The sequence below is a fragment of the Podarcis vaucheri genome, assembly GCF_965113315.1.
Source record: "Podarcis vaucheri genome assembly, chromosome: 3".
Lineage (NCBI taxonomy): Eukaryota > Metazoa > Chordata > Lepidosauria > Squamata > Lacertidae > Podarcis > Podarcis vaucheri.
In genome coordinates this window covers 127,101,650-127,126,911 of record NC_138761.1, presented here as the reverse complement: position 1 = coordinate 127,126,911, position 25,262 = coordinate 127,101,650, and the positions used below count along the sequence as shown (strand labels likewise).

The following is a 25,262-nucleotide window of genomic DNA, read 5'->3' as shown; positions in this document are numbered from 1 at the left end:
GCAAAAGATAAAAGTCATGATCCAGCCCAAAGCTAAGCACTTTTTAGTCCCATTGGAGTCACTAAAGGCACAATCCTAACCCCACTTACTTGGAAGTAAGCACCATTGACTTCAATGGGACTCACCTCTGAGTAGACTTAGATTGCATCATAAAGCATTTGCTGAAATCTCTCACAGTAAAATCACTGTGACTTTAAAAATGCCTGACTTTTGCTAGATCCTGACCAGATTCTCTCCCCACCAGCTCCTTCCCACATTCTTTTTACTGGTTCCTCTGTGGCCTTGAAATTTACTTCTGGTAGCTAATTACTAATTTTAGTGTTCTTTTTATGAACCTCGCTGGCTCAGAAGTCATCTGGCACCACTCCTTTCGTGTACCCCCATACTGGGCATTCTTTGTCATTAACACATCTGGGTGTAGTTGAACCTCTCTGCTGAAGAGAGAAACGACCCTACAAGTGTGCAGGACAGAGTCTGCAGTCAGATGCTGTTGCAATTAATTTACAGACCAAATATCTTAATCATAAGTATTTGCACCGATATGTGTGTCCACAAGTCAGACAGTAACTCTACAAAGATGGTAGAATGTCTTGCTGGTTGCAGCAGTAAACACTCCAATCTTAACCACTTATCTACCAGTGCAGTACAAGGAAGTTAAGTAATTACATCCACTGAGCCACAATTCCCCCTCCACAAAGACTCCTGGAAACTGAAGCTGATAAAGCTGAGAATTCTCTGTTAAAGGTTCCTTGCCCCTCTAAGAGTGCTACAGTTTCCTGAGGGGAGGAAATTACTACAAAGCTAACATATATTATATGCCATACAGCAGAGCTGGGGGACCATGACCCCTCAGCTGTCTTTGGACTCCAGCTGCCAACACCACAGACCACTGGCCATGCTCTTTGGGGGTGACCAGGAGGTGGCGTCCCACAACACCTGAGGGACCACAGTTTCCCCACCCCTGCTCTGCAGGAAATCAAGGAGGATCTCCTTCTTGACTCTGAACAATATTGGGATATCTTCTAATTAATGGCCTGCTGTGTTATAAAACATCCTAGGAGGTAAAGTGTCTGTGGGCAGTAAGGCTGGGAGACCATTGTATAGACCTTCCTGGCTACAGCCAGCAGCGTTTGAAATGAATCATGGAAGGGACCCAAGGGCCATCTAGTCCAACCCCCTGCAATGCAAGAATCTCAACTAAAGCATCCATGACAGGTGGCAATCCAACATCTGCTTAAAGACCTCCAAGGAAGGAGAGTCCACCACCTCCCAAGGGACACTGTTCCACTGTCTAACAGCTCTTACTGTCAGAACGTTCTTCCTGATGTTTAGTCAGGAACTTTCTTGTAACTTGAAGCCATGGGTTAGAGTCCTACCCTCCAGAGCAGGAGAGGAGAAAACAAGCTTGCTCCCTTTCCCATGTGACAGCCCTTCAGATATTTGAAGAGGCCGATCATATAGCCACTCAGTCTCCTCTTTTCCAGGCTAAAGAGACCCAGCTCCTTAAACTGTTCCATATAAGGAATTGAAGTGGCAATTTGCAACTCACCACTGCTCCTGGACTGAGTCACCTGGTAAAAAGATGAGCGGCACATGCAATCTGCCTCTCCGCATCCCTACCCACTTTCTTTCACTCCTTGCCTCCACTGCAGCATCCAGGGGGCCACATCAAGCAGCTGAGACAAAGATGTAGTGGCATCAGGAAGCTGGAGTAGGGAACAGTTGGGCAGACCTCCCTAACTGGATAATGAAGCTGAAAGAGTCTGTGGACGGAGTCTTTGGGGCTGCCCACAGGCTGCAGAACGCACTACCCCCTTGGATGCTTGCATGGTGCCTGGTCCTTTTCTGGAAGTATTGCAAAGCTTTCGAGTTAGTCTGATCTTTGGTTGCCAGGGCAATGTTTTCAACTGTGTGTGAAGTTCTAGCTCATGTTTTATTTTGCCTTATTTTCATATTATACATGTGTTTCATATTGTTACCTGCCCTGCTCCAATAAACAGAAACGTCTCCTTAGCCCAGAACATTCTTGCTATGTTTATAGCACATGAGCTCCTGTTTACTACTACTGTTTCCTTTCCTTCTATTTTAAGCAGTGCTATAAAAATCCATCATTAATGATAACTTTTTCTTTCGTGCTCTCTGCTCTGTGTCTGAGAGACAAGTCTGGACCAATTTCTCCATCATGCCTCTGGCAGCAGAATGGAGCTAGCATTTCAGATCCTCTACCAAATCCCGGCTGCTTCAAAGGAAAAACCCTACTTTCTTCCGTTAAGATCATAAGAAATATAGGAGGAGGGGGTCAGCTCTGTTTGGACATAATTACACTTCATCAAAAGAAGCTTTCTTCATCTTCCATGCGTGAAAAGTCTGCAAGCAGTTAAGTCTGTCTCTCTCTCCCCCCCTCCTTCTTTCTTTTTTTAATATAAAAATTGCTATTTGGGAAAGTAGCCAAAACTTGGAAAGCCAATATAGTAAAACTTTGCACATACCCTTTGTTATCCTTTGAAGTTTCTTAAATAAATATGTTGAGAGTTTGTAAAATACACTATCACTTTTCGTAAATTTTACTCATTGATCACAGAAAGCTTCTCATCCATGGGAGGTAAGAGTGAGGGAGACTCACTGTGATTTTTTTATATACTCACTTCATTTCCTACTGTTTAATAAATGTATATCATAGGTTTCAAATGAGTTTTGGAGCAGACAAGGGCTACATCAGATTTCTGTTCTTTTCCAGCACCAGTCTTGTGCTGTAACTACTGTACTTCTGTTGCAGGCTATCTTGAAATAGATGCCAAAAAACCTTCAAACTCAATCAACCAACATAAAGACAAAACAGAATTTTAAAACAATACATTAAAATAAGAAAGGGAAAAATATTTTTTATCAAATTATCTGTGCAATAGAAGTGTTCTTTATTATATAGCATTGAAATAGATTTAAAAGATTACATGATTGGCCACATTCCTAAAATAAAAACCATTCACTGGGAACAGCCCTTGCTAAATAACTTTTACCATTTTTTAAAAAAATTATTTATTGAATTTATATACCGCCCTATACCCTCAGGTCTCAGGGTGGTTCACAAATGGTTAAGATAGTAACAATGACCCCTCTGATTGGCCAGAACAGTGATTCTGGCTCCTCTCACAGATTTGCATTTATGTTAATAAGATGCCTCAGAAAAGCCTGGTTCCTTGTTTTGTTTTTAAATGTGGTTCTACAGGGCACCAGAGAGCGAGAGTGCTGGGCCAAGGTGGCCAAAGGACCCCAACCCCTGGGCTGGAGCAGAAGGCTTGCCAGACTAGAGGGAAGGGAAGGGTCAGTCTTTGCCCAGCCAGGTCAATTTTGCATGCGCTCATTTGCAAGTCAGATCCAATCCATTGCAGCACCAGTATATGTGGACTTCTCCACTTATCTAAGTATTTAAAAATTTAATGCTTATTTCATCTCATTGAATGTATTTCTAAACATAGTTTATCCTAAAATATTCATTCTTTACGCATTTTGGTATACTTTTGAGCCAAGAACTAGATCACAAAACTAGGAGGAATTCACAATCCAAAGAATACTACATATGTTCTATAATTCTATGATTCTATGTTCTGATCTGTGTATTAATTTGGGAGGTGCAAATGAAGCTCATTTGCTTTTTTAAAAAATCATCCTTCACTGCTGCTTTAAGGAAGGCACAAGAATACCACATGGTGCTATCTCCCAGAGTAAAAATCAGAACGAGTCTGCTGTCAAACCCTTCTTTCCCATGCTGAGACTTCTTGGGTAACAGCAGAACAAGCAAGAATCCAAGTCTGGAAAAAGGTTTTTCGGTTTTTCCTGCCTGAGAGAGAAATGGGATGGAGCAGCCCAGCTGTGCCCGGCTAGCATCACATCAGGATGCCAAAGATTTATTGCGGCGTAAGTTGTTTAGAAGGGACGCGGGTGGCGCTGTGGGCTAAAGCCTCAGCGCCTAGGGCTTGCCGATCGAAAGGTCGGCGGTTCGAATCCCCGCAGCGGGGTGCGCTCCCGCTGCTCGGTCCCAGCGCCTGCCCACCTAGCAGTTCGAAAGCACCCCCGGGGGCAAGTAGATAAATAGGTACCGCTTACCAGCGGGAAGGTAAACGGCGTTCCGTGTGCGGCTCTGGCTCGCCAGAGCAGCGATGTCACGCTGGCCACGTGACCCGGAAGTGTCCCCGGACAGCGCTGGCCCCCGGCCTATAGATGTGAGATGGGCGCACAAACCCCAGAGTCTGTCAAGACTGGCCCGTTCGGGCAGGGGTACCTTTACCTTTAAGTTGTTGCTTGTGCTACAACTGACAAAATATTGAACAAATTAATATATTTTGACTTACTTAAACCTCATATAGCTAGCAAACTCATTTTGCTTTGGGGATTTCTGTATTTAAAAAAAATGTAAATCAGCATTGTTTCAAACATCTATTTAGTCACTAATTTCAATTTTGAAGCAGTTACAGGGATTTTCAGTGGAAATTCTCTTCAGTCTTTCTATTGCTATAAAAAGTTTTTACGACTGGAGACTAAATTTCATATTACAGAGAGATCTTTAAAGGGCAGAGGAAACTTCAGAGTTGAATCTTCTGGGAACTAGAAAGTCATATTCATTTCTATTCTAAAGTAAACAATACTTGATTCTCACTAATTTAGCAACTGTACTATGTATGGAACCTGATCCAAAGTTTATTGAAACCTACAACAGCTTTTCAGTCTCAGTAAGCACTGGATCAGACAGACCCAATGCTAAATAAAAATAACATAATTTTAGAGATAAGCAAAATCTCCCCACCTCAGTTTGGAATGGGCTTGGAGGAAACTCATGCATTTTTCTGAGAGGTGACCTAAAATTTCAGAAAATTTGGGACATTCCATTCTTCGACCATAGGAGCCAACTCCTAGGAGCCAAGGACGCTTTGCCTCCCCATACAATATTTGAGGAGTCAGGCAGCCCCCAAAGTTGATGGACATTGCCATTTAAATGGAGTGTGTGCTGCACACCTTGTGGTCGACTATGTGGGGCAGGGCTTACCTGGGCCTCCCCAATATTTTATTCAAGTTGGCACCCTTGTCTTCAACTGTCCTTTTGTAGCTGAACATCCCCCATTTCCTGGCCTTGGAAAATCACTATCTCTAATTTTAGCTTTTGGAGTTGCCTTGTTTTTTGGTTTTTTGTTAATATGTATTGTTGATATTCAAAGTTCAGCCTCCTTCCCAGGTCCCTAGCAATTAAATCTCTCAGAAGGGAGAGACGCATCTTGCTTTTAGGCACACATACAAGACAATGCACACTCTTCAATACAACAGCACACAGCACACAGCCTGCTGTTCCATACACAGTGGCTGCTGACGTTCGAGGTTTCAGCATCATGTCATGGTGACAGGTGGTGTCTCTGGAATGAGAACAATTGTGTCCCTATTTTTGTCTGTAGGATGCTGTTTAGGATGCCACCCGTCAGCAGGTCCAGCTTTCCATGCAGGTCCTCTCCCTCTCTGATAGGTGCCCCTTCTCCCTTCCTTTGGCCTAAAACTTCCATTACTAGCAATGGAGTAGAACGAGTACAGCACGGAGAGCTGTTACCTGGCTCTTTATTAGGCATGAAAGCCTTGCCAGCAGGAGGTTCCCTGGGAATTGTAGTTTATCTGTGCTTCTGGACCTTTCGCAAAGGAGCTCAAAGTCACAGCAAACTGCATTTCCCAAGTCTCTTTATGCTGGGAACCTTTTGCTGGCGAGGCTTTGGGGCAGGCCTCCCCATCACTGCTGCTGGAAGACATATTGTAGAGAAAGAAGAAAGGGTGGGAATGGCCCAGGCTTATTTACAGGTGAAATTAAAATTCAAGGGGATTTTGGTTTGGATTGCTAAAGCCTTGTTGTTTTTGAACTAGGGGGCTTCATTTACAAAAATCCAACCTAATCCTGAAACTAGGCAACATCATTTTAAAATGCTTCCTGCAAGAGCCTGGGCAGCTGCTTCAGTATAAAGACTAGAATCTCAGAATCCTTTGATGCTTCCTTGAGAGAGAACTCAGGTAAATATGCTGAGGACTTGGCTGCACAGCTAAGATGAAACGTATTCTTTTTCTCAATACCATTAACTTTAAAGTGAACTTCATTTGCCTCTATTCCACAACAGAAATTCCTTCATGCTTCTGTAAAGGCAAAGGGACCCCTGACCATTAGGTCCAGTCGTGACCGACTTTGGGGTTGCGGCACTCATCTCGCTTTATTGGCCGAGGGAGCCGGCGTACGGCTTCCGGTTCATGTGGCCAGCATGACTAAGCCAAACGGGAAACCAGAGCAGCACCGAAAACGCCGTTTACCTTCCCGCTGGAGTGGTACCTATTTATCTACTTGCACTTTGATGTGCTTTTGAACCGCTAGGTGGGCAGGAGCTGGGACCGAGCAATGGGAGCTCACCCCGTCGCAGGGATTTGAACCGCCGACCTTCAGATCAGCAAGTCCTAGGCTCTGTGGTTTAACCCACAGCGCCACCCGTGTCCCTTCATGCTTCTGTACTACCACCCATTTGTTGGTACCAACAAAATTAGAACTATTTTGAAATATTTCTTTCCAAAATTCAGATATCATAAAAACAAGTAGTTTGGGTGGGGCATGTGTGCTTTGTACCCTAGAATAGCAACGTAGTCTGAATAAATACAGAAATTTGCAAAACAACATTTATCTTACAAATGAAAGGCTGAGCATGATTTGTTTATAAAATAATCAGTATTTTTGTGTGGAAACATTTTCAAATTGGGGCTTTATATTTGTTGATAGAATAAATGCATAATAATAAAATGATGTACCTCTTCCGCTTCTGCCAACGAATCTCAGGTCATTAAAGCGTGCCACTTGATTCTTCATTACGGCAGACGCATTCCTCAGCTCTGCAGAATAATTTTCATCATTCCCAGCCATGACTGTGACCACTGTGCCATCAGGGACTTCTCCTAAAGCCACCACCTATGGCGATAAAGACACAATAGTTATGTGGCTTCAATCTCAAACCCACCTATGAATTTTGAGATGAATTGGGACATGCAAATCATGCAGAGAGTAATCACAAATACCAGCGTTATCTCTCACTGTGGTGTGTGAGCCCCCCTTCCTTGTGCTGAGGGTCAATGTCTATAGTGGGAAGCAAGCTCTATACATGTAGACTCCCTTCAACATGTGGAATCTGGCATCCACATCAAGGTGGAGGAAGCCCACATGCGTCCTGCACTCCCAATTACAGATCCCTCCAATGCATGGATGGTCAGAAACAGGGCCAACAGAGTTGCCTTGGCGGCAGCAGGACCAACCTGGAAAAGTTCTAGAACAGATAATTAACCAGTCCATCCATGTGCATGGGGGGGACGGGGACTGATCACTAAGAACCAGCATGTCATGCCAGATCGACCTCTTTGCCTTCCTTTGACAGAGTTATTAGCCTTCAGGGAAATGCTCTAGACATTTTAACTTCAGGAAGGCTTTCAGCAAGGTCCACAATGGTAGTCTTGATGACAAGCTGGTAAAATATGGACCATTCATAAGTGCATTCTTAGCTGGTTGGCAAACTATTCCAGGTATGTTAGCCACCGGTTCACATCAACCAGGAGAGAAGTAACAAGTGAGGTGCCACAGACCTGTCCCAGACCTGGTAATGGTAAGCATCTTTATAAATAATTTGGATGATGAAATGGAGGGGATGCTAATCAAATTTTCAGATGACACCATGCGCAGGATAGCAAATATATCGGAAGAAAGAAGAAACAGGACCCAAAAGGATTTTGACATGATTTTGAACTGGGCCAGAGCAAAATGAATTTCAACAGATATAAATGAAAAGCTCTGCATTTAGGCAGGAAGATTCAGATCCAAAAATAGAATGGGTGACTCCTGGCTCAAAAGCAGCGCATGTGAAAAAGATCTGGGGCTTTTAGTAGACCACAAGCTACACATGAGTCCGCAGCGCAATGCAGCAGCAAAAATGGTGCAATGCACTTCTAAGCTGCATCAAGAGAGACCCAGTGTACAAATGGCAGAAAGTGAGGATGCCACTTCATTCTCCTTTGGTCAGACTTCAACAAGAAGACTGTGTCCAGGTTAAGAAAGGACACTGACAGACTGGAATGTGCCCAAAGTAAGGCAAGCAAGGTGGCAAGGGCCCTAGAAAATAAGTCCTATGCGGAAAGGTTTAAGAAGTATCTTCAGTCTGGAGAAAGGGTTATTAAGAGGCAATTGAAATAGCCATATTCAAATATTTGAAATGCTAGCACTTAGACAATGAGCCACTTTTAATTTCCAGTGCTCATGAGACAAGGACTTCAAGAGACAAGGACCAGTTAATGGGTTCAAATGACGTGGTGGGGATTGTTGTAGCTTTAAGAAATATGATTTATTCACTCATTTACACTTGAGTTTACGTGGAGTCCAAATCTTGCAACACGGTCATCTCATGAGGGGCTTTCCCCCCACAGCAGTGCTGCACTCAAGGCCAAGGCATCCCTCCTAACCCTGCTGTTCCTATAAACTAAGCCTCTTTGATTCATTTGCCTTCTAATGGTCAGTTCTTTTGACGCTCTTCACATGCTAAACGCTGATGCTCAGAAGGAGGTCCACACATTCCAATACACATGGATCTTGATTACATTCTCAGGAGTCTGGCACACAGTCTGTACACATAAACACTAATTAAACAACTCAGACCCGTTACATAATCCCCTTCTAATACGCATTGAGATTGTCTTACAACATATCCCAGTTATAACATACAAGTTCTAATTAAATCCTAATATTTACTAAACCTAAACATTTAGCACCATTGATCTATTACAATATATTCAATTTTAGATAGACATCAAGAGTGAGCCAGCAGTAAATCACACTGTTTAGTAGCAGAAGCACAATCTTCACAGACTTGGCTGAGTATCAGGCCTAATGAGCACAGCAGCTCATCCCCAGCAGGTCTGACCCCATGAATCAGTTGCTGAGACTGAAAGTCCCCACCTCCCCACAACTGTCTAAGTCCCCTCCTCTGCAGGGCCTTTTCCAAGCAATCAGAAACTATGTCTGTGTGCAGCCTACCTCTCCTCCACCCATTTCAGCCCTCTTCTAGTTCTGGGAGACAAGAGGGGAGGGGAGGGGAGGGGAGCTGGTTGCAGTAGGAGGGGGAGACACCTGTGACTCTTCATCTGGCCTGATTCATCTCTTGGCCTCCCTCCTCCAACCCACCTGCTTCAGCTTCAGCCTCTGATTCTGGACTTTTCTCTGCCACAGACTCTCCCAGCTCACTAAACCTGTTACTTCTTCAGCTTCCAACACCTCCTCCCAGCCTTCTCCCTCTTCCACCTCTGACCATCCATCAACATCCTACCACCCAGGCTCTGAGCCTTCTTCCTTTGGTGGGTCCCAAGCTCCCACCGCTCCTCTGCATCCAGCAAGTCCATGACTCTTATCACATGATTAAATAATTCTGATCTCCAATGAATACTTTTTAACACTCTAGAAATATGCAGATTCCAACATCCCTAGTAGCTGATTAAAAACAGACTACAATATCACTGCAAAGTGCACTGAGAAGCAAAAACCCAGATGACTCCAGTAGTGAATACTAACCTATAAATGTATCTGGAGGTGAATTTGTTTTCAGTTCTGCTTTGAGTTCAATTTATTCATGCCCGTGTCTGTGTTTTAGCCACACCACACACCTCTGAGAATCCATGATTCCAAGGCAAAACTTGCATTGGCATAAATGGATTCAATATTAAATATCCTAGAATCAACTCAGTTGAGGCAAAAAATAATTAACATGAAAGAAATCCACATTCGGCATAGAGGGAATCAGTGCGCCTGTATCAACTAATATGTCAAATCAGTCATTAGTCTGAATGTTTATTTGCCAGAATAGAAACTGAAGACACAATCCGCTTACAGCTTCTCTTTACGCTGGAGTTTGTATGCAGGAAAGTTCCAGAAGGATTGTGCCCATTATTGAAATAAGAAATAATCACAGTCAGGCAGCCTGAATCTAAGTGGTGAATGAAGTTGCAAGGGTGCAATCAAGGTCCAGTGTTTCTAAAGCCAAAGCAGCCTGCAGGGCACGTGTGCTAAAGGTGTCACCTTGCAAACCACCATGACCTGGGACAGTAGCAATGGCCAAACAAGCGTGCTAGTGCACAGCTACAAAGTTGCAGTCGTGCGACCTGGAGCCTTGCCATGGCTTGGCTTAGTGCTACATGGAGGGTTTGTCTCCCCCATTCAAACCACAAGCAGGAAGCAAAGAACAACCCCTGGTTACATCGTCGTTTGTTTGGAGCCTAGCTTTGCACGCAGTGCTTAGGCAAGCCGTGCCTTATCTCCCAGTACCAGAACAGCAACAGGAGCAAACTGACTGCATTTATTTAATTATTAAATTTATATATTGCCTTCCTCCCAAAGGAGTCCAGGACAGCAATTTCCTAACTGTGGCCCAGTGTGCTTGTTGAGTTATCATCAGCATTTAACTCTTATAGTCTGTTTCAGAACTTCAGAGGAGAATGCTCCAAATGGCAGCATCTATGAACAAGAGGAGGAGTCTGCTGACTCAGAGGAAACGCATAGGTCTGCTGCATTACAAAAAAGATTTGGGAGGGGAAATCCTAAGGAGGGACCCCCAAACAGGCCAATGGGATCTGAGCCTGCTCAGTGGGCAGGGAATGCCAATTGATTCTTGGGGGGGAGGGCTGAAAAATGGGGTAGATGGAATGGCACATCCTGGGAAAGGGTCTGGCTGAATGAGAGTCTTCCATACCACAACGTTCTGCCACAGGTCTCGATTGTGCACATTCGAATGTTTATGTAATTGTTCGGATTATTTTATGTAATTAAAATTATTTCCAGATTATTTTAATTGTTGCCTTGCTTTTATGTAATAAATTGAAGAAGTTTTTGTAACATATATTATGGAACTTATTTCTGTTTTTTCTTGTTCTTTTATCATTTTATATTGTTACAGGAAATTTAAGAGATGCATCCAGTGCTGGCATGAACAGAACACCATCTCCTACGCTCTAGAACATGTTCTGGAAGGGGCTGCCCTCCCCTTAAAGGAGCAGCTGCACAGCTTGGGGAACTTTGGGATCCATTTCTGTCACCGGAGCCATAAGGAGACTCAGTGGCACAGACTGCTTTGCATCAGCTTTGGCTGGTGGCCCAGCTGCAACCCCATCTCAACAGCGAGAGTCCAGCTTCTTTTCTGTTCTCCGGTAACCTGTAGGTTAGATTACTGCAATGCATTATACATGGGGCTGCGTCTGAAGACAATTCGGAAACTACAGCGAGTGCAGAATTCAGCAGCCAGGTTATTGACTGGGACCAGAGGGTCTGTGCATGCTATACAGATTCTGGCCTCACTGCACTGGCTACTAATCAGTTTCCAGGCTCAATTCAAAGTCCTGGTTTGGTCCTATAAAGCTTTATGTGTGCATGTATTATGTGTGTGTCTTACACACACACACACACACACACACACACAGGCAAGCCCAGAACACATAATGAAAATCACGCCAAAGCATGTGTTCAAAGGCAAGCACTTCCTAAACTTGAAGTGTGTTTGAAAGGAGGAGCCTGCAGTTAGTCAGTGGCAAGGGAGAGGCATTGGACATATGTCCACAGGTACTTTTCTTCTGATATTTCTGGACTCAGTTCTTGTACTGAAAACAAATTCCTTGGCTGAGTCAAATTAAGCCATTATGAAAACAGCCAAAAAGAGATTGCCTGGAACAAGAAAGTCATAAAAAGGACCTTGATTGTGTGAAGATTTGTTGAAGGAAGGAAGAGGAGTGATTCTTGCATGGAAGGAACAGAATTGTCTGTTCTCTGGTTGTAGTTTGCTAGCAATGAAAGTAAATGCCATGGATAATTTCTAAACAACATAAAAAGAGCCTACTGGATCAAACTAAGCATTATTGGCCAGCATTCTGTTCTCACAGTGGCCATCCGGGTGTCTACAGGAACCCACAAGGGGGACATGAACTCTCCTGCTTGCTAAACCCAGCATATCACTGCAGATACCAAAGGAAGGGCACAGCCATCCTGATTAGTACAGCAGCCATGGTCAGCCTTAGCCTCCATGGGAAGTCCTGGGCCTTTAATCTCCATGGAAGATCACACGCAGGGCCGTCTTAACCATAGGCACTAGGGGTGCAGGGAACCCGGGCGCTGGGCTCTCAGCAGCGCCAGGCCAAGAGTCCGGGGCCCGAGAGCTGGAGTCTGGGGAAGAGCCCACCCATCAGTCGGAGTGCAGCGGCGGGTTTGGGGGAGAGTGAGCCAGTGAGGCACTCAGCCAGCCAGCTGGCTCTGCCCTCCTGCGCACCTGGGATTGGCATCAGGCCGAGGAGAGGCCCACCCAGCGCATTATGCTTACGCTACGAGGCGCCCGGCTTCGCTCAGTCGCCGACACCTCGCTTGGGACCAATGTTCTATAAATGTTGAAATGTGCACATATGTGTATTAATCTACTTGAATTGTTGTGTAGCTTGTGCTTTTGTCAGTTAGAGCTACCCATTTACCTGCACATTTGGTTCACTTTCTACTTGTGGCACATTTGAATCTGGACGGAGTTGTCCCGTCCCGTCCCCCCCACTGTTCCCCACTGGACAGCTAGACTTTGTCCTTAGCTCAGACACAAGCATGCCTCCACTGATATCTCTGAACTCTTGAAGTGTGGTGCTTTCTTCAGTGATGATTGTAATGCACTGCCTACCTCAAACATGATTTGGTCTTATAAAACAGGGTAGAATGAACCATGATGAAAAACTGGATTTACTATTACTGTTAACTATATTTGTATGGTCTCCCAATGAAGTATATGTTCTGAGTGACTCACAATACAGTAGAACCTCAGTTTTCAAGCGTCACAAGAGCTGAACGTTTCGGAACCTGAACGCCCAAAACCCGGAAATAATTGCTTCTGTTTTCGAATGTGCCTCGAATGCACCATTGAAATTCATTTTTTCTAATTATCTAATTTCCAAAGATGCCATGTCATAAGTAGTTGTGTTTTTTCCATGCAAATGGCTCAGGAGAAAGTCTATAACAAAATGAACAAGCTTCTTAAAACTTTCAAATTATTGTTTAAAAAAAGCTATTTTGGTTATAATATACAGTATGGTGACTGGATGAAATTATGGAATGAAAGGTTAAAATTTACGGCATGTACTGCGTTGAAAGAAAATGTAATGAAAATGGTTTACAGATGGTATATAACGCCAGTTAAACTGGCTAAAATGTACAAAACATGCAACAAGTGTTGGAAATGTAAAGAAAAAGAAGGTACTTTCTATCATATGTGGTGGGAGTGTAAAAGGGTGAAAGGCTTCTGGGAAATGATATACAATGAATTGAAAAAGATGTTGAAATATACGTTTGTTAAAAAACCAGAGGCCTTCCTATTAGGAATGGTAGGAAATGAAATTAATAAGAGAGACTGTAAACTGTTTCAATATGCAGTGATTGCTGCAAGGATACTTCTGGCCCAAAGATGGAAGCAGGAAGAAATTCCAACAGTGGAAGAATGGAGAAGGAAATTGACTGAATATGCAGAATTGGATAAATTGACTGGGAAGATTCGATATCAGAAAGACCAAAAGTTTATCGAGGACTGGGGGAGATTTACAGAATATCTGAAAAACATATGTGATGTACAGACAACGCTTGTTGGTTTTGAAGAGACTCTGTGAGATAGTAAGAAATAGTGCAAAAAAGAGAGTAAGAGGAAAAGGAGTTCTAAAAGGCAATATTATGTTTCGAAATGCGTTAACAAAATAGAAATTTTACAAAAGATTGACAAAGAAACTGAGGGAAGTCAAAAATTGAAGAATGCATGTTAAAATATTTGTTGACTGTATAAAATTGTTTGGAAAATGAATAAAAATTATTTTTTAAAAAATAAAAATAAAAAAGCTAATTTCATCCAGCTAGCCAAGTAACCAATTTGGTTAAATTCAGGCCAAAATGGCTTGAAATGACCAAAGTGTTTACCCTGAAGAGCTCCAGATGTGAACTGAAAGTAGGGTGTCATGTCACTGGGAAGCAATACAGTGGTGCCTCGCAAGACGAAAAGAATCCGTTCTGTGATTCTCTTCGTCTAGCGGCTTTTTCGTCTTGCGAAGCAAGCCCATTGACGGATTAGCGGATTAGCGCTATTAGCGGCTTTTAGCGGCTTATCTGCTGATCGGATCAGCTGATAAGCGGCTTAGCAGCTTAGGGAAGGGGGGGAAGGGGAAAAAAACCAGCAGGAACTCGCAAGACATTATCGTCTTGCGAAGCAAGCCCATAGGAGATTCGTTTTGCGAAGCACCTCCAAAACGGAAAACTCTTTCCTCTAGCGAGTTTTCCGTCTTGCGAGGCATTCGTCTTGCGGGGCACCACTGTACCATATAAATAAAAAATATCATAAAAAGATTATTTGGACTAGAACAAGACTAAATCCTTCAAAAACTCTTTTAAGGCTATTACTATTTGTAATACTGGAATACATTTCTATAAAAATAGCATCCATAATCAAATTTAATTACCCTAAAATCTTCTGTATTAAAAATAACTTCTTGCCTAGCTATGGCCGAAAGTACATTTAATATTTTTCTTTAAAGTGTAGCACCTCCCTGTAGCTTTAAAAAGAGCAACATGCCTACACTATGCTTTGTTCGATTTAGAAATGCATGTGTGCCTACAATTTGTACACCAAATTTCAGCTTGAAGCTACTTAAACCAGCTGAGTTATAAACTCTGAAAACTGGGGGTTAGGTGGAAATGCTGACCTTTAACTTCTGCAGTGCTATTGAATAGCTATACCCACCTAAATGTATTTTTTTGCTGCTGTTGCTATCGTAAAAACATTTTGCTAGTATTACTGTTTTCAGAGTCGGCAAAAAGTTTAGACACAATTTTCTAATAATTCTGACTACAAATCCTTCAACCACTTACTTTCATATAGTCCCACTGACTTGGTAGGCCTCTCTCTCTCTCTCACACACACACATACATACACACACTCCCTCTCTCTCTTATTTGTGAATGCTCAGTTAGTGACCATACAAGATACAATAAAACATTACCAGTGGGTTAAATGGGTCCAGTCCCACCATACAGAATGAGTCATGCCATGGGAATCTGATGGAAAGAGGTGGCCTCAGCTTATAATGGACTTCATCTACTTCACCTGAGCTGTGATGAGATACGGCTCCAAATTTCAGCAGCAAGTTTAAGCCCTTTCAAAGCGAATGCTATATATAAAGACTTTGATCTGGTCAATGTAATTCTTAGGTCAATGTGTATTTTTATTAGGCATTCTAAATATATAAGATTACTTTTAAATTAGTGACAAATTTGAAATACTCAGATGACGCAGATGCTACAGCAGAACTGTATGCAATTTCAGTTTCTACAATTAAAACCAAAATACTTTACAAAAATGAATGTACGTCATTCTGTACATTGTGTATCTTTCTATGCAATTTTCAACAGGTGTTTTTTCCTCAGAAGATAAATTAGGAATGATATGCAATGAGCTTATATACTAAACACATTTGTAAATATATATTGGAGGTTTCAGCACAATCTTCCTACAAATCACTTGAGAGGCTTTTATCAGTGGCATCTAGGAAAAGCATTTACCAGGTTCTCTCTCCCTGCCTGACCTCTCACACCCACCCACCCCCAGCACCAGATTTAGGGCAGTATGGGAGGTTCTTCTCCCCAGGGAGCCAAGCCGGGGGGGGGGGAGGCAAAATTACACACACACACACACGGGGGGGGGGGCGGACGCAGCAAGACGCATACCCCTAAACAGCTAACAGGAGAAGAAACTAAAAGAAAATTTGAAAATTGTTTCTTCTCTAGTATGGAGAATCGTCAGTTCCATTGCTACCCCTGATGGCAGCCTCATTTTCTGTCCCGGTGTTTCCTGAGTCTCAGACAGAAGTGAGCGTTTAATGTGTGAAGTAGGAGTTGGAAGTAGGAGAGAGGATGTTAGTGCACACAACCTCATGCCAATGTGGAACTTACTCTGAGCTGTGAACTGTGTAATACGAGGTAATGCATGTTCTTTGTACTTTTGTCCATTTAATGCATTTATTTTTCCTGATTTGAACTACAAAATGGTGATTTTCTTGAGTCAAAATGAGAGTACCCCTAAACATTTTTTTTAGAAAAAAGCACCATATATATATATATATATATATATATATATATATATATATATGCTGCGTCCACAAATAAGCCGCTCCCTTAAAATTCGGCAGGCATTCACACCCATTCTGTTTTACCGTATGTCTGTTCCAGCAGCGATATTGTAAAAGCCATTTTTTGTAAGGTCGCGAATTTAAGCCGCACTTCACGGTCGGAATTTGGGGGGAAAGTGTGGCTTATATTCGGGCCAATACAGTATATATTTAAAAACCTATATTTATACAGGTGCCTACTCAAAGCACCAACAGGAACTATTGTGAAAATAAGAAGTATTAAGGTGGGGCACCAAATTTTGTTCTTGTTTAGGGCACCCTATTACCAAAGTCCACCTCCACCAACACCATGTGCCCTCATTTACCTCTAGTGCCACACCATGCTATAAACAAAGTACACTGCTCTGTCACATTATACAAGTGAAAGCTCTATCTGCATGCTATACAAAGATCAGGAAAATGTTCAGGGCACAGGTCAGTATATTTGACACCTCAGCCCTGGTTGTTTATACCAGCCTTCCACCCACATGGTGCCCTCGAGGCCTTTTGGTCTACAGCTCCCATCATCCCTGATCCTTGGCTCGGCTGGCAGGAGGTGATGGGAACTGCAGCCCAAAATATCCGGAGGGCATCTGGAAGTTGCAACAGGAAGGTATCTATTGCATACATATAAGGCACAAACCACAGTAGCATCTTTATGCAGTCAGCACTGAACTGAGTCACCCAAGTTAACTGGTGCAAGTATGAACACCTGACCATGGGCAGACATGTGATTTATGGGTTTTTAAAACAACAACAAAAACCTGTCCTATTTGTCTAACGGATATATTCTTCATACATATTGCCTGTGCCCATGCATTTCAAGATTTCTTTTGGAGGCTACCTTCAAAACACTTCAGAACTGAGCAGACAAGCATATATTAATTGCAATGGAATATAATGCTTGTCTCTGTGCATTACAAATCCAACATCAGTGTAATTTAACACTGATCAAAAGTACAATAAAAACTTCACCCTTTCCTATCAGCGCTCTCTGCGAATGAAAAGTATTAAGAAGAACTGACACGGTTCTTGAGAATGTTGGCAGATGTACAAGAGAAAAAAGGACTCCCTGAGAGAAAGTCTACTTTTCCAAGGCTCTATCTCAACTTGCTATCTGCAAGCTGCATCATGTAGAGCCAAGACAGAGAACAATAATAATCACATCTGAGGCACAGATCTCTCGCAGTTTATGAAGAAAGATTGCAGATTGCATAGTAGGCTGCTGGCGAGTTCAAATAACTGGATTCTGCTACCCTCCAAAAAGGGGTGGGGAAGCAACCTTCAATAACTTCTTCAATCACCTTGTAACAAGTGTCCAGTAAAAACAGGTTACCTGGAGGAATCCAAAATTCCATGGACTGTTTGTTTGTCCATTGAATTTTGAACAAAGTATAGAACTTTACTAAACACTAAAGCTATTCGACAACAGTAGAATGCATGGCATATTACAGCCATCATCAAAACTGAAACTACTGGATTTCCAAGAAACCTACAGCTGAAAAAGTCATTGTTTGTTAGAGGAGGGGAATCCAGCAGACTGAATTTACCTTGTCAAATTTCTCCACAGCTTTCCATTTACAAACACAGCACCATTTCCTGCACTGTGTGAAATGTACAGTCCATTCTCTGGAGAATCATCATCATCATCTATTTATTTATTTATTTGTTTGTTTATACCCCGCCCACTTTGGGCGGCTCCCAACAGAACATTAAAAATGTGATAAAACATCAAACATTAAAAACTTCCCTAAACAGGGCTGCTTTCAGATGTCTTCTAAAAGTCAGATAGTCATTTATTTCCTTGACATCTGATGGGAGGGCGTTCTACAGGGCAGGTGCCACTACCGAGAAGGCCCTCTGCCTGGTTCCCTGTAACCTCACTTCTTGAAGTGAGGGAACCGCCAGAAGGCCCTCGGTGCTGGACCTCAGTGTCCAGGCTGAACGATGGGAGTGGAGACGCTCCTTCAGGTATACTGGGCCGAGGTCGTTTAGGGCTTTAAAGGTCAGCACCAACACTTTGGATTGTGCTCAGAAATGTACTAGAAGCCAATGTAGGTCTTTCAGGACCAGTGTTATATGCTCTTGGTGGCCACTCCCAGTCACCAGCCTAGCTGCTGCATTCTGGATTTATGCATCCTTCTGTCTGTGCACGATTTTCAACTGAGGGTTAAGTGTATGGCTATTGACAAACACTAAGGGAAAGGGCTTGGTCCTGAGGAAATGGTTGGATTGATTCAATTTACATTCCCTGTACATATACCTGATCCCTATGTGCCACTTTTAGATTTTTTAAGTTATCCACTGCAGGGACAATAAATGCCTTGGGATGTCCCACTGTGGAAAAAATGAGTAAATTTTTTGCAAATATAACTGAGTACTGTAAAGTATGCACAAGAAATCAAAGTGGAAGGGAAAAGCACTCTACCTTTCCTAAAGTGAGAAGGGTGTGAGCATGTTAGCAGAAAATTAAAAACATTCCTGATTTAGATCTGGGTGGTACTTAACTGATGTGTGAACCGTCTCATAATACAGCCTCTGTTTCTCCTGGCAAATCCAGCATCTTCTGGGCAAACACTTCCTAATTCATCCAGCAGGAGTCCAGCACCATCTCCCACAGGAAAAAGGAAGTGCCCGGCTCCCCCATTTTCCCATCTCTAGGCGCTAACCCATAGCCCATCCTTTCTGTCACTCTTTCAAGGCCCTTTCATCCTTGTTTCTCAGTGAATCAAGATACCGTATTTTTCACTCTATAAGATGCACCCGACCAAAAGACACACCTAGTTTTTAGAGGAGGAAAACAAGAAACAAGAAAGAAATGCAAAACCTCTTCAGCGAAGAGGGAGCACTTCTCCCTCTTCGCTCAGGAGGCTTTGCGGGGCTATCCCTGAATCCAGGAGAGCAAGAGGGATTGGTGCGCAGCGATCCCTCCTGCTCTTCTGGCTTCAGCGATAGCTGCGCAGCCTGCATTCACTCCATAAGACACACACACACATTTCCCCTTACTTTTTAGGAGGGGAAAAGTGCGTCTTATAGAGCGAAAAATATGGTAATTCCCTATGTGAAGTATGTACGTTTTGACAATTTCCAAACAGAACTTTAAATCTTATACTTTGGACTGATATACTCAACTGCAAAAAGAAACTTCCCACAACTGCAAAAAGAAACTTCCCACAAGAAGTTCTGTTAAATTCTTTTTTTTTTAATCTAGTGCATCAAAAGTAACAGCATAATGCAAACACCCAATTTCTATCGGTGTATATATATATATCAGTTGAAATAGCTTTAGAAGCTGTAAGTAAGGGAAAGATGTCTAGTACTGGAAGTTTGAAACATATTAAAGGAAACATTGGGGGGGGGGGCTAAACCACCACTTTCTTTCATTCTGAAAAGGGTAGCTCAAATGTCCCCCCAAAAGACCCTGCCTGGTGTTTTTGAGGGTATAATTGACCCTGATCATCAATTAGATGCAACCAACGTTTGTGGTTAAGCTGGTTATTAGCTGAGAGATTTGGAAGATAACTTTGTATGGCTAGGGATATTTTACTAAAGTGGGGAGTTGCTGTATTGTCTCTTACAGTCTGAGATGCTTTGTCATCAGTGGGGTTTAAGCTGTCACGCAATAAGGAGAGTGTATGTTATTGGGGAAGGCTCTTGCAAGTAGCAGTGGACTGCTATGGCTAAGAGTGAAGTGACCAGAGGGGGGTTGATTGTTCATGGAGAACTGACAAAAATATCAACAGGGATTCTAAATATGGTGAAAAAGTGAGTGCCCACTGACTTCAGTACGGTTTATTCATAAACAAATAAGTTTGGGACAGAGCCATTATTGTTAGAGTTATCCAACACCCCTATAAAATCCCCTTGAGGGTTAACCAGAGGGAATAGCGGGCTCCTTTTTGTGGGATATGTATGGATCTATACTAAGTAGCCACATCCATATGGATATATGGGAGTTGTGAGTCGGCTGCTCCAGGTTTGTGGAGAGGCAAAGCGTGTGTGGCTTGTAGTTCAGGGAAGCTGTTTGTGGTAAAGGTCGCGGAGCAGCGAAAGAGGCAGGAAAGTGGAGGGACGGGAAGGCTGCCGCCGGCGAGGAGCTGGGACGGGGGAGCAGAAGAGAGCCCGAGCGGGGAGCGGGGCGCGCCCCGTCGAGGTTTCGCTTTCTACCCCGCGGGGCCGGGAGGGCTTCCCCGGGCGCTCACGGGGGGCCACGCGGCTGCTCTCGGTCCGGGGGAGAGGCGCGCCTGGAGCAGCTCCGCCAGGTGAGAGCAGCACCTGAGGCGGAGCGCGGCCGGGCCGGGCAGCGAGGGCGTCTCGCCGGCTGCTCTTACCTTGAACGCCACCGGGAGCGTCTTGTTGCAGCGCCAGTGCGAGGGCAGCACGGAGCACAGGAAGTTGGGGCTGTCGGTGCGCACCAGCTCGGCCGGGTGGTCGGCGATGATCTCCACCATGGTGCGGTTGTCGTGCGGGCGCAGCCGGGGCACCGCCGCCGCCGCCTCCTGGTGCTGCTGCTGCTGCTGCGGGTGCTGCTGCGGGTGCTGCTGGGCGGCCGCCGCCACCACCACGGGGCTCACGTCGCTCATCTTGCCGGGCTGCAGGCTGCTGGAAGGCGGGCTGAACCTCCGGCTGGTGCTGGGATCTACGGGAATACGCATCACAACAGCCACAAGTTAGCGCGTTTGGCAGGGGGCTCGGGGAGGGGGCGCTGGTCCGTCGAGGCGGCGTCGGAGCGGGGCTGGGACGGAGGAGAGCGGGAGGAGAGCCGGCCGGCCGGGGCCAGCGAGGCGGGAGGGGACGGGGGAAGCCGGGCGGCGAGGGCGGAGAAGGGCGGCTGTGCTGCTGCCGGGGAGACCCTGGCGCGGCGGCGGCGGCGGGGCGGGGCGGCGGGGCCCCCGGGCTGCGCTCCCAGCGCCGAGGCTCCCGGCAGTGGCGAGTCTCTCGCTTCCTCGCGGCGCTCCAAGTCTCTCTGCTCGCTCGGCCACCTCTGGCGCCCGCCTCTTCGGCGACTGCTGCACGTTCGTGTCCGTCCCCGTCCCCCCCCCCGCGCCCGCCGCTGCCGCTTTATTTCTTCCTTGGCGGGGTGGGGGTGGGCAGGGGGTGTGATGGGGGCCTCTCGGCGAGGAGGGGAAGGAGCTGTCGGCCGGCGAGTGGGGCGGGGGGGGGGCAGCTCGGCGGGACAGGCTCGCTCCCCTCCCGGGAGGTCTTCCCCCGCCGGCCCCCCTCCGGCCGGATCAGACTCAAGATGCCAGAGCTGCTCGCGTTTCCCGGTTCCGGGTTGTTTTGTCGCTTCTGCCGCGGGGGAGGCGGGGGGGGGGCGTCCTCGCTCGGCCCGCGGAAGCCGCGCGCTCTCCGGGTGCGGAGACGCGGCAGTCAAAACAATCCCGCGTCGGGCAGCGGCCGGGAGGGAGCGAGGCTTCCTCGGCTTCCAACTTCCGACTCCCGGCAGGATGAGCCGGGGCGCAGGGGGGCTCGAGCGCCTTAACAAACTAGTGGCGGCGGGGGGGGGGGCAGATAAAACTTCAGACTTTGTCGGAGTGTTGTTGCTTAAGAAGCAGCTCCGCGGGGGCGTCCCGGGGAGACTCGCCCTGTGCGCAGCTTTGGCACCGCAGGGGGAGGTCGGGGGTTGCTTTGGCGGGGCGCGCGGCAAAGCGGGGTTTCCAATGACCCGGTTTGGCGGCGCTGATCCAGGCGCGCGCGCAGAGACGGAGCCCGAGCCGCCCCGACGCGGAGGGGAGGCGGCAGCACGTGGCGGCGCGGCGCGTCCTCCGGCTCCAGCCGCCTTCAAAACAAGCAGCGCAACGTGCGCCTTGGGGGGGGGGGTCCTCGGGCTGCGGCTGCTGCGGAAGCGCCAACGCCCCCCCCCACCCCAGACAAGGGCTGAGGGCAAAAACAAGAGCTGCGCTTGGGAGGGGGGGGCACGGCCCTCCCAGTGAATACTTTACATTATAGACATTTCTGCGCAACCACTTTGCTCTTCACCAAACTGCAGACCCGAAAAGCCCTTGATAAGAAACCCCCCCCCCCCGACACCCAGCGCCTCCTCCTGCGCCCTCCAAGGAGGTCATGATGCCATTACTTCGAGGGGGCTGGTTCGGCTTGCTGTCTTTTGCCCCCAAGGGGCAGCAAATTTGCTTTTTCTTCAAAACGCCCGACGCCCCGCGCAGAGAGCCCCCCCCCCAGCTCGCCCTTGGCTGAATGCTGCTGCCCCGGAGCTGCCCGGCCGGCGAGAGGAGGGCGCGCCCGGCCAAGACCTGCCAAGCGGCTCCTTTGGGGGAGCAGCCCTCGGGTCCTTCTCCCGAGGAAGTGTCCCTGGGCAGAACACGAGGTTCGCTTGGGTTTCTTCTTTCGTCTTCAACTATACCTGTTCTCCCCCCCCCACCCCCTGTCTCCCGGGGGCATTTTAAGCAGACAAAGCTTGTGTCCGGGGGGGGGCGCATTCCTCGGTCTCCTCTGAGAGACCCTGGGGGGGGGGAGAGGCCATGGCGCTGCCGGCCGAGGGGCCGAGGGTGGCGGAGCTGCACTGAAACCAAAAGCAACCACGGAAAGCGCCGCTCCGAGTCCTGGACCCCCCCCCCCAAAAGCAGCCCAGGTCGGACTCGGCGTTGAACGGGCGACGTTTCCCACCGAGAACGTAAAAGATTGAGGAAGCAGTAACGCCTGTTGTTGGTTTCTTATACTGGGAGTAACTGGGTTGTGGCTTTTGCTAGCTTATGATTTAGGACATCCCAACCAAAGGCAAAAAAATAAATAAAATAGTGAAACTGCACACACAACTAACAATATAAATTTCTTAATGACAGAAAGATAGGTTAGCTCTTAGCAAACCAACTTGTACTCTAAAACATTATCTGCCGAGTAAAAAATAATGTTTAGATGTTTAAAGAAGCTTTTGGAAATGACCAGCACAGAGCTACTTAAAATAGACAACACTCAATTTTAATGTGGAAGTAAAAAATTTCCACCAAATGCTTCCACAAAGAGAGGCTTTTGGCAAAACTGATCTTCTCTCTTCTTCTTTTTTATAAAAGCCTCTCTGCTGATCACTTTCCCCAGTTAATAGTAACTTGTGGGGTCCCAGAAGGAGATACAACTCTTAAGCATTAGTATTATGATTATCTTGACTAAAAAGTAGCTGTAGGTTAGAGCCTAACTATTTTTACTTGGATTCCAATGGGATTTGCTCCTATGTAAAGAATGCATAGGACTGTAGCTGTAATATTTATGGAAACAAATAAAGGCTGTATGGCTTTTACATATACTGTATGCTAGAGTTTACATCACCAGAGCCACAGACATGGCTGAGTAGATCCTTGAGCTTTTTTCTGCTGTTTCTTCATAAATTAACTGCACCAAAGATGTAAAAGAGATCAGAGAGCCACAAAATGTTATAGGAAAGTGTACAGCAGGAAACTAACAATGATTCCTGGCACAGGTGGTGGTTGTGCTGGTTCTGAAGAGTGAAATCTAGGGCCCTAGAGCCACAAAAAACTGCCGGGGTTGCCTATCTTGGCATAGTTGCAGCTGCTCATTTTATTATTTTATAATTTGTTATTAATTTATTTCCCCCCTTTTCTACAACAAAACATATTCTTAAGCAAATGTGATTCTGTACAGGATAGTGAATTGAGTTAAAATGTGAACTGCACATGCTCAGAGTTCATTTTTTAAATCAGGTTTGGCAATCTGTTTTAGTTTTTTATCTAACATACCAGGAATGTATCTAAATAGGTGGGGCTGTAAGACTATTCAGGGGTCTAAAATTACCTAGCATTATCCCTGGTTAGAATCCAGGCAAAGCTGGAAGCACTTCTAAATCTCACTGATTTCAAGGGGAAGAAGCATGTGGTTAACAAGGTACTAGATTGTACCCAGGATAGATTAGCTTCAGTGTATAAAATAAAATAGTTTAACCAAGTTTAACACAATATTAAATAAAATGATAACTGTAAATAGAGACTGTAACTGTGTAACATGAATGCTATTTCTTTAAACTGACAAACTTTGTTCAAATATAAAAGTAAACATCTCTAAACCTACTGTCAGAGTGGTGTTCTATTTTGGGTGTTTCTGTAGTGGTCAGTGCTGTAGAATCATAAAATGGGCAAAAGCAAAACTTTTATCTCAGCAAGGGAAAGGGATTCTCACCATATTTATTTGTGTGCAATTATCTAGAACCAATACTACTTTTATTCCAAATTTCACCCTTATAACATGTTTTAACAACCATGTGCTGGTTGAATGGGTGCCAAACATAAATTATGTTTGTTAAATATATCTGATTCTCCATAAAAAATGAGTAAAGTATAAATGGGAAATATGTTTGATTTTATGAGCATGTTTTTATTGGTATTCCTAGCAATTTCATAAATTACTGGTATAATCAAATGATACAGTTGCATTTTCCCCATACCAAGCACACATATCAACAATTTTAATTAAGTCATGAGTTGCCAAGTTAATTTGGTTACCTGTCCAGATCTTGACATTTCTCAAATATAGACTATGATTCAGAAGTTAAAGAATTGTGTATTTGATGGAAATGGTGTGGAATCACTTGAACTATATAATCATTTGGTTATCAGACACAATAGGCCATGATACAATACTACAAACATTGTGAGAGTCTGGTTTTTGATCCTGCCCCACTGATTTATGATCTGGGGGCAACAAGAGATTCATTGATCACTATCCTAAAATGTGAAACAAGAATATATAGCATGATCCATCCAAAACTAAGCACCTTTAAAGTCCAACTTGTATCAACTGTAGGTGAATTAAGTGTATGTTTAACTTGGTCATTGAAATCAGCAGAATTTTTTTATTTTTATTTTTTATTTGCTTTGGTTGAATGATACCCATAATTACCTAGCATCAAACAATGGGTTTCGATAATGGAGAAGGATATAAAATGTTCAAATGACATTTCAGCACAGCAAAAGGCAACCAAAATTATCAGGGAGCTGGAGCAACTCCATCATAAGGAAAAGGGCTGGGGGGGGGCTTTATTG

The 25,262-nt window shown here is 44.9% G+C and overlaps 1 protein-coding gene across 10 annotated transcripts in view; it reads right to left on the bottom strand.

Annotated features, from left to right (window-relative positions):
- Window positions 1-25,262, bottom strand: part of RUNX2 (RUNX family transcription factor 2) — a gene marked incomplete at its 5' end in the record, with an annotated part of 245,008 nt that overhangs the window by 144,754 nt on the left and 74,992 nt on the right. For 9 of the 10 annotated variants that reach the window (XM_082215781.1, XM_082215778.1, XM_082215783.1 and 6 more), the window contains 2 exons: window positions 6,817-6,973; window positions 20,586-20,893. In XM_082215781.1, coding sequence (XP_082071907.1) covers window positions 6,817-6,973; window positions 20,586-20,893 — 465 coding nt within the window. Of the gene's footprint in view, window positions 1-6,816; window positions 6,974-20,585; window positions 20,910-25,262 lie in introns of those variants that run through there. The other variant, XM_082215779.1, reaches the window with a different exon arrangement.